At 44.4% G+C, this 13,862-nt stretch overlaps 1 protein-coding gene across 3 annotated transcripts in view; it reads left to right on the forward strand.

Annotated features, from left to right (window-relative positions):
- Positions 1 to 3,322: 3,322 nt before the first annotated feature.
- PIK3CG (phosphatidylinositol-4,5-bisphosphate 3-kinase catalytic subunit gamma) overlaps positions 3,323 to 13,862 on the forward strand; it is a 32,484-nt gene continuing 21,944 nt past the window's right edge. Inside the window, exons 1-5 of one of the 3 annotated variants that reach the window (XM_036429722.2) lie at positions 3,323 to 3,402; positions 5,748 to 7,790; positions 11,243 to 11,308; positions 11,418 to 11,643; positions 13,606 to 13,709. In XM_036429722.2, the coding sequence (XP_036285615.1) occupies positions 5,760 to 7,790; positions 11,243 to 11,308; positions 11,418 to 11,643; positions 13,606 to 13,709 (2,427 nt within the window). In that variant the 5' untranslated portion in view covers positions 3,323 to 3,402; positions 5,748 to 5,759. Of the gene's footprint in view, positions 3,850 to 5,747; positions 7,791 to 11,242; positions 11,309 to 11,417; positions 11,644 to 13,605; positions 13,710 to 13,862 lie in introns of all 3 variants that reach the window. The other 2 variants (XM_036429720.2, XM_036429721.2) reach the window with 2 other exon arrangements.

The raw sequence follows: 13,862 nt of genomic DNA on the forward strand, positions 1-13,862 counted from the left end.
AAAGCTTCCTAAAGACTGGAATTCATGACCAGACAACAAAGCAAGGTATGAAGGTCAACTAAATTGTGAGAGTATATTAAAATGCCTTTTAGTCTTTTTGCTCACATTGTATAAGCTATCTGAGACTGAACTAAAAAATACATGACAAGATGGATTCTAGTGGTTTTCAAGCTGAGATACACACATGTCTGAATCAGACTGCTCCCTTACCCAGGAGCAATAACCAACAGCACAGCTCCCCAACCAGTGTGCCCAAAGGAGTTCAGGGCCCTTGGGGATGCAGACATTATCTCAAGCTTTGAAAAGACTCTTCACTTCACCACAGTGTCATAGTGAGTTCGGCTGCTATAACAAAGTGCCATAGACTGAATGACATACAAACAACAGGAATTTATTTCTCCTAGTTCTGAAGACTGGAAATCTGAGATCAGGGTACAGACAAGGTCAGATTCTCTCGTGAGGGCCCTCTTCTGGATTGCAGACAGCTATATCTGTACCCTCACATGGCAGGAAGAGGGCCAGGGAGCTCTCTGAGGTCCCTTTTATGAAGACATGAATCTCATTTACGAGGGCTCCACCCTCCTGACCTAGTTATCTCCCAAAGGCCCTACTTACTATGCCATTACACTGGGGGTTAGAATTTCCATATATGAAGGGGTGGGGGCAGTTCATTGCACCCAGTATGCCATACAAATGTTGTTACTATTTGCCTGTGCTGAGACATGAAATAAGTTTGGGAAGCACATGCCTATCTTTCCATGTCTTTTTCATATCTTCTACTGTTGTCTTCTACAAACACTCTATTTCAGTAAATGTATCCATTCACTATTTCTTAAACTGTTTTTGTTTGTTTGTTTGTTTGTTCACATTTTTGGCTTGAAGACTTTCCTATTGCCTTAAATCCTGGGTCTCTTTCTGCATAATTTTTAAAAATGTTATTACACCCAAAGTGATCTATTTCAGTTAACCACTGTAGTATGTAACAAATATTATATACTTAAACCACTTGGCCTATCACATTGCACATCTTATTTTTTCCCATCTGTGTGTCTTCTCTCTCCAGCTAGACCACAAACATTCTCTTTCTAGGCCATAACAAACATCATTTCTCACAGCAAACAATTCATTCTTAATCTGTTTATTGACCATTGACACATCTAACTGTGCTCTTATTTTCTAATCTGTTTCATCTTCTCGTTCCTGTGATAGTTGCATGTGATATAGAGGACAATTTGATTGTATTTTTTTCCAAATACAATGTAGCGTATGGCTACTTGATGTAAAAACATTATACTAGATGCATGGAGATTCACAGAAGAGAAAAAAAAGAAGAGAGAAACACATTGATAAAAACAGGATAATGATGAGTTCTAGGGATCTTCTAACCTAAAAACCTGGAGACAAAAGGGGCTCTAATAGTAAAGCATTCCTCTCCATGGAGGAAGTGTCCACATAGAGGAAGGAGACACTGGCCATTGTTTCTCCCTTGAAACATTTACTACATGTAGTCAAATTTTCATGACTATATTAGGATTTGAGGAAGAGCAGGGTACTTTTATTATCTAATCACCAATAAAGCTGAAGTATTTGCAAGTTAAGTCATAGAACAGACAACTTTGCATACTTCAACTCAGCTGAGTAGTTCCTAGAGCAGCAAGGAGACCCAAGAGCCTGAGTCTAGCATTTCTGAAATAAAGAGAAAGAGAGAGAGAGAGAGAGAGAGAGTGTGTGTGTGTGTGTGTGTGAGAGAGAGAGAGAGAGAGAGAGAGAGAGAGAGAGAGAGAGAGAGGGAGAGAGACAGAGAGAGAGAGAGAGACAGAGAGAGAGAGAGACAGAGAGAGACAAAGAGAGTGTGTGTCAGGCTGGGACTTGGCTCCTGGGTAGTATTGAGCTGTAGAAAGAATCTGTTGAGAGGCAGAATCTATTGACTTGTCTGGAGAACAGAGCTGGCCAAGCTCACAGTCCCTCTGTGGTCAGCCCTGCTTGCCACAAACTCCCATCCAGCTCACCTTCCCCAATGAGCCCTCCCACATACTCTGTCTGAAGCACATCTTGGCAAGTTCCTGCAGTGTGATTCTTTGGTCCCTCCTTCAGAACCAAACAAAAGGGCCAGCTTTGAGGCTTCTCAAGCTGCAAGCCTCCTAAGGGAGTATTTCTACATAGGAATATATTTTGGGGTGCTAATAAGCTCCCTCTAAATATTGGGGACACCTCCTTTGAATTTAATAGTTTGACTGCTGATGTCAACTATTAAGTATAATTTGTGGAAAGCTGAAATTGGAGGGGCCTGTGTGAAAGGAGATAGACCCTATGAATCATTTATCTTGATGTCAGAGCGATTCAGAGAACTTTTCATTATATACCTGTAAGGCCAATGCCATCCTACCTGTTGTCTTTGGGGCTCAACTGGAGTCCATGATAACCCAGACTGGAAGATGATCTCTGGTATAGGAACCCTGGGATGGAGAAAAGAGAACACTGGTTCAGGATCTGAGTGTGCTTGGGAAAATTTATTTAGGATGGCTTTCCCACGGGTTCTTGACTCTCATCACAATCAGGAGCCGTGTTCCAGTGACTACCTCTCTGATTGTGTGACAGTGCTCAGCTCCCTAATTTTCCCATGAAACCAAAACCCTCCTGTTTTGTCTAAAATAATTGCTCACAGTAAGTGTCCACCCCAACACGCACACAGACACACACACACACAAACACACACACAAACACACACACACACACACACACACACACACACACACACAGACTCACTGTACTTTCCATTTCAGTCAGTGCTATTTTACACCCTACATGTTCTGAAAAAATAGAGAACTATCTCACCAACCTAAGGAAGTGAGCTCCAGACCTCATTTTTGAAAATGTTCAGCTTGATAACTCAGTGCCTGAGATCACTAATTTCTCTTCTCCCACCCCCTCTGGTACAGTGTATGAACAAGGGATCATTTGAATTCCCAGGAGGGAAAATTAATTGAATGGACTTTTCAGGACTAAAGGATTTATCCTTTAAATACCTTCCTACTGGGCTGTTTCTCTCTAATGTTGTAACTGGTAAGCCTGTTCTACTTAGAACTAACTAGAAAATATTCCGTGTGTTTATGACTCATGAATGTGTATTTTTTTGTGTGGATCTATGTAATTTTAATTTGTTTCAGCCTCTCACAATTATTAAAAAATTAGTTCAAAGAGTTTAAAATATGGTAAACACAGCTCACGCTCGCACTCCGCTCTGTGCTATTCACAGGAAATGCATTTCTGACACTTTTAAAATGAGCAATCACACGTATAATCAACTTGGTTAAAACTTCCTTCCTGGTAACTGCAACACTTCCTCTGCATCTGGATACGGAGGGAGACCCAGAAAAGCGGAAGAGTTTAGAGGCACACTGGGTAGGTTCGAATTTATTGTTTTCAGAAACTAAACAAATGATCCTTCAGCGGCATCACCTCCACTGCTTTATCAGGTATTTTTTTCCCCCCTTTCTATTTTTTGCCTTTTGTTGGGTCTGACTCTGAATAGTAACACTTCCTTCTCAGCTAGAGTATTTTTATCTGGAACTGCAATCAGTTCTTGGGTGGATACTACCCCTGAAGGTCTCTGTTTTGTTGTCTAGTGCAACCTACATGAGTGGGTATCCACGAGGTTCCAGCAATAGCTTTGCAGGTGCATCAGTTTTTTGTTTGTTTGTTTTTGGGAGGAAGAAGAACACAGGAGTCTGTCCCTGCCAGGCTTCACGGTTTTACCAGTGCATGCCTGGCCATTATTGTACTCACCAGTGTTTCTAATGTCTTCTCCAAAAGGCGAACACTTCATAACCTTGACCATGAAGGATAGCAGTGAGTATTCAGTCTGCCTGTTTTCTGCATTTTGTATCTTGAAAGACTGTTTGGGGCCACTGAGACTGAAGTTTTTGCTGTGTATTTGTACACTGCCTAAATGCACACCTATTTTATTTCAAGTGTCAGTTTAATATATCTTACAGTTCTCTTCTTTGTTAGATATTCTATAATGTAGCAATATTACTAATGATTGTTTTAAGCTGCAAGAGACAGTGAATCAGGACAGTTGGTTTCATGTATTCACTAAGTAGAACTTCATAATATTTTGAGAGGGGATGTTGGCTTTAAAAGTAACTTTAAGCTAAGATTTGAACAGAAGTTTGGCTCTAATGAAATTTGCTTTCCTTATCTTGTAATCAAACTCTTCTTTTGGTGTCTGTCAAATGCTCCACTGTTTCTTGAAGAAATAATTAGTTATGAGTCTCCTTAACATTAGTCATTTAAAAGAGTGATATTTTCTGAAACATTAATTTTTGTGTCAGAAGTTGTTTCTTATTTAAAATATACTATCTTACAACAGTGATGCTAAATATTAAAAGAAAAATGCCTTATTTATATTTCAACTTAATATTTTAGTATTTCAATAATTATTCGAAATTTGTCTCACTGCAGTATGTCAAATTTATACTTAAATGCTCTGTGCAGGGGAGGAACTCCTTAAATATAGGGTATCCCTCAAAAATGTATACACACACTTTGAATAATTATAAAGGCGGTGTTTGTTAAAATACATTTCACTTTCAAAATTGAGCTATCAGCTGTTAACGTGTGTATATGCTTTTTTGAGGCATCCTGTATTTACAGCAAAAGTGAATACACTGATGAGAAGAAACTTTTGAATTCTTGTTATAGAGATGAAAATATTAGAGCAAAAAAAAAAAAAAAAAAAAAGGAGTTAAATAATGAACTGGGATCCAAACAGCAGGTTACTGGAGCCCAGAAATCCTTCCTTCCATCCTATGGCTCCTCCACTGTCTAACGCAGAGGGAGGTGGAATGAACTGGAACAAAATTAAAACTACCTGGATGTTCCTATTCAGAGAGTGCTGCCTTGGGTGACTCCCCGAAGACACTGCCCTAATATAGCAACGACAACCAGAATTTCATGATTCAAAATGTTGAATGACTGCAAATGTTCTTGGTTGAAACTACCGATTCTGATATCACCTTTCCTAACTAGTAAGAAAAATAATGGGGGGGGGGGGGGGGGTGGGAGACAGGAAGTTGACCAGGGAGTAGATTCCTGAACCAGAAAGTTTGAACACAGAGAATATGCCCTGAGGCTGAGTAAAGCATCTGGGTCCCAATAAGTGTGAGACCGAACAAAAAGGAAGTAAGTCAGAGGCCTGTTTTCAAAGAGGCGTGTGTTAGCATTTCGCAGTGCATCTTGCAAACGAGGAGCTGATCTTTTAACGGGACTGTTTCACTCACCCATGCCTTTCAGGATGCTTAAAAACAAGTAGCACTTTGAGTCATGATAATATGTCAGACACCATGCTGGATGAGTGCCTCACATGTCTCCTCGATCCAATTAAATTCTCAAACACAATGAGAGTAGAGAGAATGATTACTGAACCCCCATAAACCCATCATCCATACTGAATATATATATATAAACCTTATTCAATTCTCACCTCCACCCTCAGCTGTATAACCACTCCATTTGACAGACGGGAAACCGGCTCCGAGGTTAACGAGCTCATGTCACCAGACCCTAAGTGGCGGGATCAGATGCATGGCTTGGGTCCCGACTCCAAAGCTCCTGTATCCCCGTGAGCGCGTCCCAGTCCTTCTCCCAACCCCTTCTTCTGCCATCTCGCAGCCAAAAAAAAAAAAAAGCAAACCGGAAAGCGCCTTCCCCTGTGACAGAGCCCTCTGTTTCTCCGCTGCTCCCAGGTGCTGCAGGGCATGGAGCTGGAGAGCAGCCATGAGCAGCCGCCGCCCGTGGTGCTGAGAGAGGACAACCGCTGCAGGCGCCGGAGGATGAAGCCCCGAGGCTCCTCCGCGGCCAGCCTGTCCTCCATGGAGCTCATCCCCATCGAGTTCGTGCTGCCCACCAGCCAGCGCAGCAGCGCCAGCAGCAGCGGCGGAGGCAGCGGCAAGGCCCCGGAGACGGCGCTGCTGCACGTGGCCGGCCACGGGAACGTGGAGCAGATGAAGGCGCAGGTGTGGCTCCGCGCGCTGGAGACCAGCTCGGCGGCCGACTTCTACCAGCGGCTCGGCCCCGACCACTTCCAGCTGCTCTACCAGAAGAAGGGCCAGTGGTACGAGATCTACGACCGGCACCAGGTGGTGCAGACGCTGGACTGCCTGCGCTACTGGCAGGCGCTGCGCCGCAGCCCCGGCCAGATCCACGTGGTGCAGCGGCGCTGCCCCTCGGAGGACACGCTGGCCTTCCAGCGCCAGCTCACCGCCCTCATGGGCTACGACGTCACCGACGTCAGCAACGTGCACGACGACGAGCTCGAGTTCACGCGCCGCCGCCTGGTCACGCCGCGCCTGGCCGAGGTGGCGGGCCGCGACCCGCAGCTCTACGCCATGCACCCCTGGGTGACCTCCAAGCCGCTCCCCGAGTACCTGCTGCGGAAGATCGCCCCCAACCACTGCATCTTCATCGTCCTGCACCGCGGCACCACCAGCCAGACCGTCAAGGTCTCGGCCGACGACACGCCGGGCGCCGTCCTGCGCGGCTTCTTCGCCAAGATGGCCAAGAAGAAGTCGCTGATGGACATCCCCGAGAGCCAGAGCGAGCGGGACTTCGTGCTGCGCGTGTGCGGCCGCGACGAGTACCTGGTCGGGGAGACGCCGCTCAAGAACTTCCAGTGGGTGCGGCACTGCCTCAAGCACGGCGAGGAGATCCACCTGGTGCTGGACACGCCGCCCGACCCCGCGCGCGACGCCGTGCGCAAGGAGGAGTGGCCGCTGGTGGACGACTGCACCGGCGTCACCGGCTACCACGAGCAGCTCACCATCCACGGCAAGGACCACGAGAGCGTGTTCACCGTGTCCCTGTGGGACTGCGACCGCAAGTTCAGGGTCAAGATCAGGGGCATCGACATCCCCGTGCTGCCCCGGAACGCCGACCTCACGGTGTTCGTGGAGGCCAACATCCAGCACGGGCAGCAGGTGCTCTGCCAGCGGAGGACCAGCCCCAAGCCCTTCACGGAGGAGGTGCTCTGGAACGTGTGGCTGGAGTTCAGCATCAAGATCAAGGACCTGCCCAAGGGGGCCCTGCTGAACCTGCAGATCTACTGCGGCAAGGCCCCGGCGCTCTCCGGGAAGGCCTCCGCGGAGACCCCGGAGTCCAAGGGCAAAGCTCAGCTTTTGTACTACGTGAACCTGCTGCTCATCGACCACCGGTTCCTGCTGCGCCACGGCGAGTACGTGCTGCACATGTGGCAGATCTCGGGCAAAGGGGAGGACCAAGGCAGCTTCAACGCCGACAAGCTCACGTCCGCCACCAACCCGGACAAGGACAGCTCCATGTCCATCTGCATCCTCCTGGACAACTACTGCCACCCCATAGCCCTGCCCAAGCATCGGCCCTCCTCCGACCCGGAAGGGGACCGGGTCCGGGCGGAGATGCCCAACCAGCTCCGGAAGCAACTGGAGGCCATCATAGCCACCGACCCGCTGAACCCGCTCACGGCCGAGGACAAGGAACTGCTCTGGCACTTCAGGTACGAGAGCCTGAAGCATCCGAAAGCGTACCCCAAGCTGTTCAGCTCGGTGAAGTGGGGACAGCAAGAAATGGTGGCGAAGACGTACCAGCTGCTAGCCAGGAGGGAGGTCTGGGATCAAAGTGCTCTGGACGTCGGGCTGACCATGCAGCTCCTGGACTGCAACTTTTCGGATGAAAACGTGAGAGCCATCGCGGTTCAGAAACTGGAGAGTCTGGAGGACGATGACGTGCTGAATTACCTGCTGCAGCTGGTCCAGGTAGGGGGCGCCCGGGCTACTGACAGAGCCTCTTCTCCAGGGATTGGTTTGCATTTGCACAGGCGCCCCATTCGGTGGTCATCCAGTTCCCTTTGCCCAGAGCATCAGGATCTGTCAAAGCAGATCTGAAGAGATCACCTCCGAAAGTAGTACACGGATCCATATATATATATATTTTATTGTCCTTATGGGTCTTCTGGCAGGCACTTTGAAGATGGTAATATTTCCACTTTTTAGGAAAACCGGCCCTATGGGAACACTTTGTTCTCATTTATTGTGTGAGTGATAAATTCAATATATGGAATGCTCCCTTGTGTCAGGTTCCAAGTGATATACATGCTTGTTGTGTATTATCACTCTTAACTCTCCCAATGACTACGGTGGAGGTCAAATTAATATTTTAATTGTCAGAGAGAGGCTAACTAATGTGCCCCATACTTTCAAAGACTGAAATTAAGATACTTGTGGCAGCACTTACTGCCCCTCCCACAGCCCACTAGCTACCCAGGAAGGGTCTAGGGAGCAGTCACAGGATCAAGCTTAATTATGCGTAGAGGGCTGTGCCCTCCAAGCTGGGACTTGTTTGTGACTTTGCCAGCAGGTCAGTCCAAGGCTTAACCCTATAACCGCTTCTTACACTCATTAGTCAACAGAGCCAAATATCAATAGTACAACAATTGAAATTTCTTTTGAGAGCCAAATTTTTTAAACTTAAACTTCTTCTAACGCCACTTCTTTCAAATAGACTCGCCCAGGCCATGGTATTTTGTGGAAGAGCCACACTCAAGGGGCCAAAGAGCCACATGTGGCTCACAAGCCTCAATTTGCTGACCACTGTCCTAGAGAGAAAAGGTTATTCTCTCACAATTCATGACTCATACCTCATACCTGGATGGGACTCTGAAAGCCCCTCTTTTCAGACAGGCCTGGCACTGCGTTTCCCCTCCTGTTCTCATTCCTTTCCCTGGGTCAAGAGAGACTACATCGTTAACTTCCTAAGGTTTTCTTAGGAAGTTAAACAAAGGAGAGCGGTTCTTCAGCTCACTGTAGCCAATCTCAAATTAGATCATGCTGCTTGACAAGAAAGTAAAGAAATTGGAGTAGAAATTCTATTTTAGAGTGCAGAAGTGTTTATTCATTAATTCACCAACAAGGACATGGCGCTTCCACTGTCCTGGATGCTGGATGTAGAGCAGTGATAAAAACAGAGCCGGTCTCTGCCCTCGGGTAGCTTGTGGTTCATGGAGAAGCCGAATTAGAACAAAGTATTCCCATAAGCACAGTTTTCCTAACATTACATGGCGTACATACAAGCAGATATTTAATAACAAATTGTGGTGAATACTTTTGAAAAACTACAGAGTACTATGAGAAAACAGTTAGGGGTCCTGGGGACACTTAATTTAGATTGAAAAAGCCAGAGACAGTTTTTTGTTTTTTTTTTGTTTTTTTATAAATTTGATTGATTTCTTACAGAGAGGAAGGGAGAGAGATAGAGAGCTAGAAACGTCGATGAGAGAGAAACATTGACCAGCTGCCTCTTGCACACCCCCTACCGGGGATGTGCCCGCAACCCATGTACATGCCCTTCACCGGAATTGAACCTGGGACCCCTCAGTCCGCAGACCAACGCTCTACCACTGAGCCAAATCGGTTTCGGCAGAGACAGTCTCGAATAGGTGATGTTGAGCCTGAGATCATTAGGATTTCCCAGGTTCAGTGTTAGGCTCTAAACTGTCTAATTATTATCTGATTGACAGAGAGGCCCTGGAGTTTTCTGATGAGCATTCTGGATACTCTGCACTTTAACTCTGAATCTTCTCCTTCCATGAAGCAGATACTTGAAATAATACATTTGGCCTTTGCCTTCATCTATCAAATATTTCCAATATTTTTCTCTGGCCATGAGAGCAGATACTAGCATGCCACTCACGAACATTTTAGAATAACACAATTATCTTCAGCTTTCTAGCTCTCACAACAAACAGAACATAAACCAAATTTGCATGAATGTGTTCTAAGTCCCAAGGCCACCTCGGATTCTTTTGCATTGTCATTTCCACAAGTAAACTTTGAAGAATTGGAAAATGAATGGTTTTCTTGGAAGTGTTTTTACGTGAGATAAGGTCAATAAGTAATATGAGCTTTGAGTTTGTGGTTGTAAATGTGAAGAGCAGTCATTTGTAAAATTATTTGAGACATTCAGGTTGGAAAAACTGACATTAGGGTTAGAAAATTAAGACATTTCTGAAGTGAGTACTGGTGGCGAAATTACCACGCCCTCAACTGGAGCTACAACTGGTCCTATTTGACCATGGAAAGCATCTTTGCAAGTATGGGGATAATGAAATATTAGCAAGTCAGTATTGATCACTTCCAAACTGGAAAATCAGAGAAAGAAGTGGAAATCATACCAAAAAGCACCAGGCCCTTTATGATGTGAAAACATAAATTGAAATGGAAATTTCTCTCGTTTCATCTGAAAAAATGATAGGCCATGTCTATTTATAAAGGAAATACTTTGAGATATTTAACCTTAAGCCTCCCCTTTTCATGTTTGTGCATGACATGATATCTTCCCTATACTTTATATATGCATAGTATATGATAACCAAACCAAATTGGTTAGTCTGGCTCCTTTTAAAATCATGGACTATTGCAGAGTTACAGAAAAGTACAGGGAATGATACAACAGATATCATGACCCACTAGGATTTATCACATTTTATTGGGTTCTTTGTATTAAGTCATAAATCTAATATCAAAGTCAGCATCTCTATCTTCAAGTGATGTGAACACTACCAAACACTATGAAACCTGGGGAAGCTTATAAAGTAAGAGGCTTCCGGCAGAAAGCTCTGTACACACCGCAGGGTATCAGGGAGTTGTGATCACATGGTATGGATGGGTCCAGGCCTGCTGTTTCCTTGCAGTAAGAACCAGTGAGCCAGCTCAGACTTGCCCGTGGCATGACAGACACACATCTTGAGCTGAAGAGCAGTGAAAAGATTTTTAGGATCTTCACATGTACACATATTTTTCTCCTCACAGGTGCTAGATCTCCACTGTCTGTTTTCTCTCCCACAACCTCACTTACCTTCCACTTTTACAGATTGGTTATAGCCATCTCCACCTTTCCCTTCTATCCTTCCAATCAATCAAGTAAGCCCTTGATGGGAACAAAGGCCTTCCCCTCCTTCCCCTGACGTTATCAGCAGCACATGACTGTGAGTCAGGAATTCTGGCTTCTACTCCTGGTCCTTAAGCAAGTGGTTCACTTTGGCGGAGAGTGTCCTTGAAAAGAAAGGACTGAACTTAAGTGACTGGTGAGAGTCTCATCACCCTACCCATAAAGCCCACCAAGGCAGAGCACCAGTGTTTCTCCACTTTTCCTTCCCTGATTAACCAACATGGAATGCAGCCCTACAAATGCCAATGTGTTCCTCCTTCAGGCTGTGAAATTTGAGCCTTACCATGACAGCGCCCTCGCCAGATTTCTGCTGAAGCGTGGCTTAAGAGTAAGTACTTCTTTGGTAGTAGCATGGCATTTTAGAAATTATTGGGAATTGGCTGGTAGACCTAGAGCATCAGTCACAGTAATGTTAACCGTCTTGTTCCCGCTCTCAGAACAAAAGAATCGGTCACTTCTTGTTTTGGTTCCTGAGAAGTGAGATAGCCCAGTCGCGGCACTATCAGCAGAGGTTCGCCGTGATCCTGGAAGCCTACCTCAGGGGCTGTGGCACCGCCATGCTGCATGACTTCACCCAGCAGGTCCAAGTCATTGAGATGCTACAGAAAGTTACCATTGATATCAAATCGCTCTCTGCCGAAAAGTATGACGTCAGCTCCCAAGGTATGGTAGCTGTATTTTCTTGGTTCTCTTTCCAAATTTCTTCATCTCTAACCCTGTGCTTCTTCTTCCTTCTCCAAGGCAATTCGTACATTCCTAAAAGCAGCAAAAAAAAAAAAATATATATTTTTATCTTCTGCCTTCATGGCGCAAGCAAATTTACAGGTCTCCCTTTACAAGTTAACATAGTTTTAAAAATATACACATATTTTTTAAAAAAATATATATATATATATATTTAATGATGAGTTTATTATAGATATTAAACTCTAAAAAAAATTTAAAGCATTATGCAGATGAAACATCTGTGTTTCAAGAACAATTGTGCACACATGCACACAAAGATAAGTTATTTTCAAATATTCACCTTTTTTTCCCTATCTTTCAATATATGCATATAATTTTCAGTCTTTTAAAGTAATGAATTATTGATAAGCTATTTAAAATTTTGGGCATAACTATATATACATACATGTGTATATATCATCCTATCTATCTAATAGAAGGACCATATGCAAATTAACCACCACTCCATCCCAAAGATGGCAGTGTCTATAGCCACAAGATGGTGGCACCCACTCCTCTCAGCCCCACAGGAGTCCCCCTGTCCCAGGGGGGTGGCCACTGAGAGGGGGCAGTGTGAGCGACCTGGCGGAATGCTTGCTTTATCGCCGGCTGTGGTGACAGGCAAGCGTTTTGCACCGGGCCATGGATGGGCCTGTGGGCCGCAGAGAGCCTCTGGGCAGTGGGCGCGAAGTAGCCAGGCCCCACAGAGAGCCATTGGCACACAAGTTCATGTGCAGGGCTACTAGTATATTATATATGTATTGTATATGTCAGGATACTTCTTATAAAACATTGTATGTCACCTCTTCTCTAAAGACATTTCCAATATTGTTTTCTTATCACTAAGAAATCCTGTCCTTTGCCCAAGAAATCCTGTCCTTTGCTCAGCGGTTGATTGTTAACCTATGAACCAGGAGGTCATGGTTTGATTCCCAATAGGGGACTTGTAGAAGGCAGCCAATCAATACTAGTAATGTATTAACTCTTTCATCATTGATATTTCTCTCTCTCTCCCCCTCTCCCTTCCTTTTGGAAATCAATAAAAATATATTTTTTAAAAAATAAATCCTGTCCCTGCCCTAAGAAAATTAATCACTCTTTCTCTGAATTCCCATTGTTGATATTGTATTAAATTATAGTCATCAACACATCTTTCTGGTCTCCTAAACTGTATAAGTATTGATGCTAGAAAATATGTCTTACTCTTGTTCATATACTTAGACACAGCATTATGACTCATAACGGACACTCACTAATATATTCAGCCAGTATTTTAAACTGATTACTTAGAATTTCCACTTTTTCTCTTTTATTCTTTTCCAATACACCAATAATGCTCTGTCCTAAAAATAATAGTGATAATACTTATCTTACTTGTATTTTTATTATAAGTAAAGGGGAACATATGTACTGGCCTCCAGCCTGTCTGTTATACAGGGAGTAATTTTTAATTTATCTATTTTGCTTTAAAATTTTTGAAGCTGTTCAATAATCTCCACACAGCCTTAGTCTTTTGAAAAGATTTTGCAGAACCCTAACCAAATTCTATTTAATCTGGTCTTCAAATGTCTGTTCCCCAAGTCAGATGGCAGTTTACATGCTAGAAAGAAAACCACAGTATCAATTTCTTAGCATTATCCTTAAAACATCCTCTCTACCTGATTGCCTTGCTATTCCATTCCTATTCCCCTGTTTCTAACCCTTGTTGTGGTAGGTGTAAATGAGTGTATTGCTCCCGGTAAACCTGACTTATCTTGTGACCTGAAATGGTTAGTTCCTCGAAGACAGACACCCTTTTCTCCTCCCCTACACTACACCAGATGGTTTCAGGAAATGTTGTAGATACTATTGGTAATTTCTTGAACTCATATAACTCTTGTGTGCTTTTGACAATTACAGTTATTTCACAACTTAAGCAAAAGCTTGAAAACCTACAGAATTTGAATCTCCCCAAGAGCTTTCGAGTTCCGTACGATCCTGGACTGATAGCAGGAGCCCTGGTGGTAGGTATCGCCTCGATGTCCCCACATGCTCTTCAGGTCTTGAAAATGTGTGCCAAGCCCTTCTCTAAAGACTGGATACTGAAAGCCTCATCGCCAGTCAATCTCCCACACATTTTGTTTTAAATCAACTTTCATGGGGAATCACTTACATGC

This window comes from Pipistrellus kuhlii, unplaced genomic scaffold, assembly GCF_014108245.1.
Source record: "Pipistrellus kuhlii isolate mPipKuh1 unplaced genomic scaffold, mPipKuh1.p scaffold_m20_p_10, whole genome shotgun sequence".
In the NCBI taxonomy this organism is placed as follows: domain Eukaryota; kingdom Metazoa; phylum Chordata; class Mammalia; order Chiroptera; family Vespertilionidae; genus Pipistrellus; species Pipistrellus kuhlii.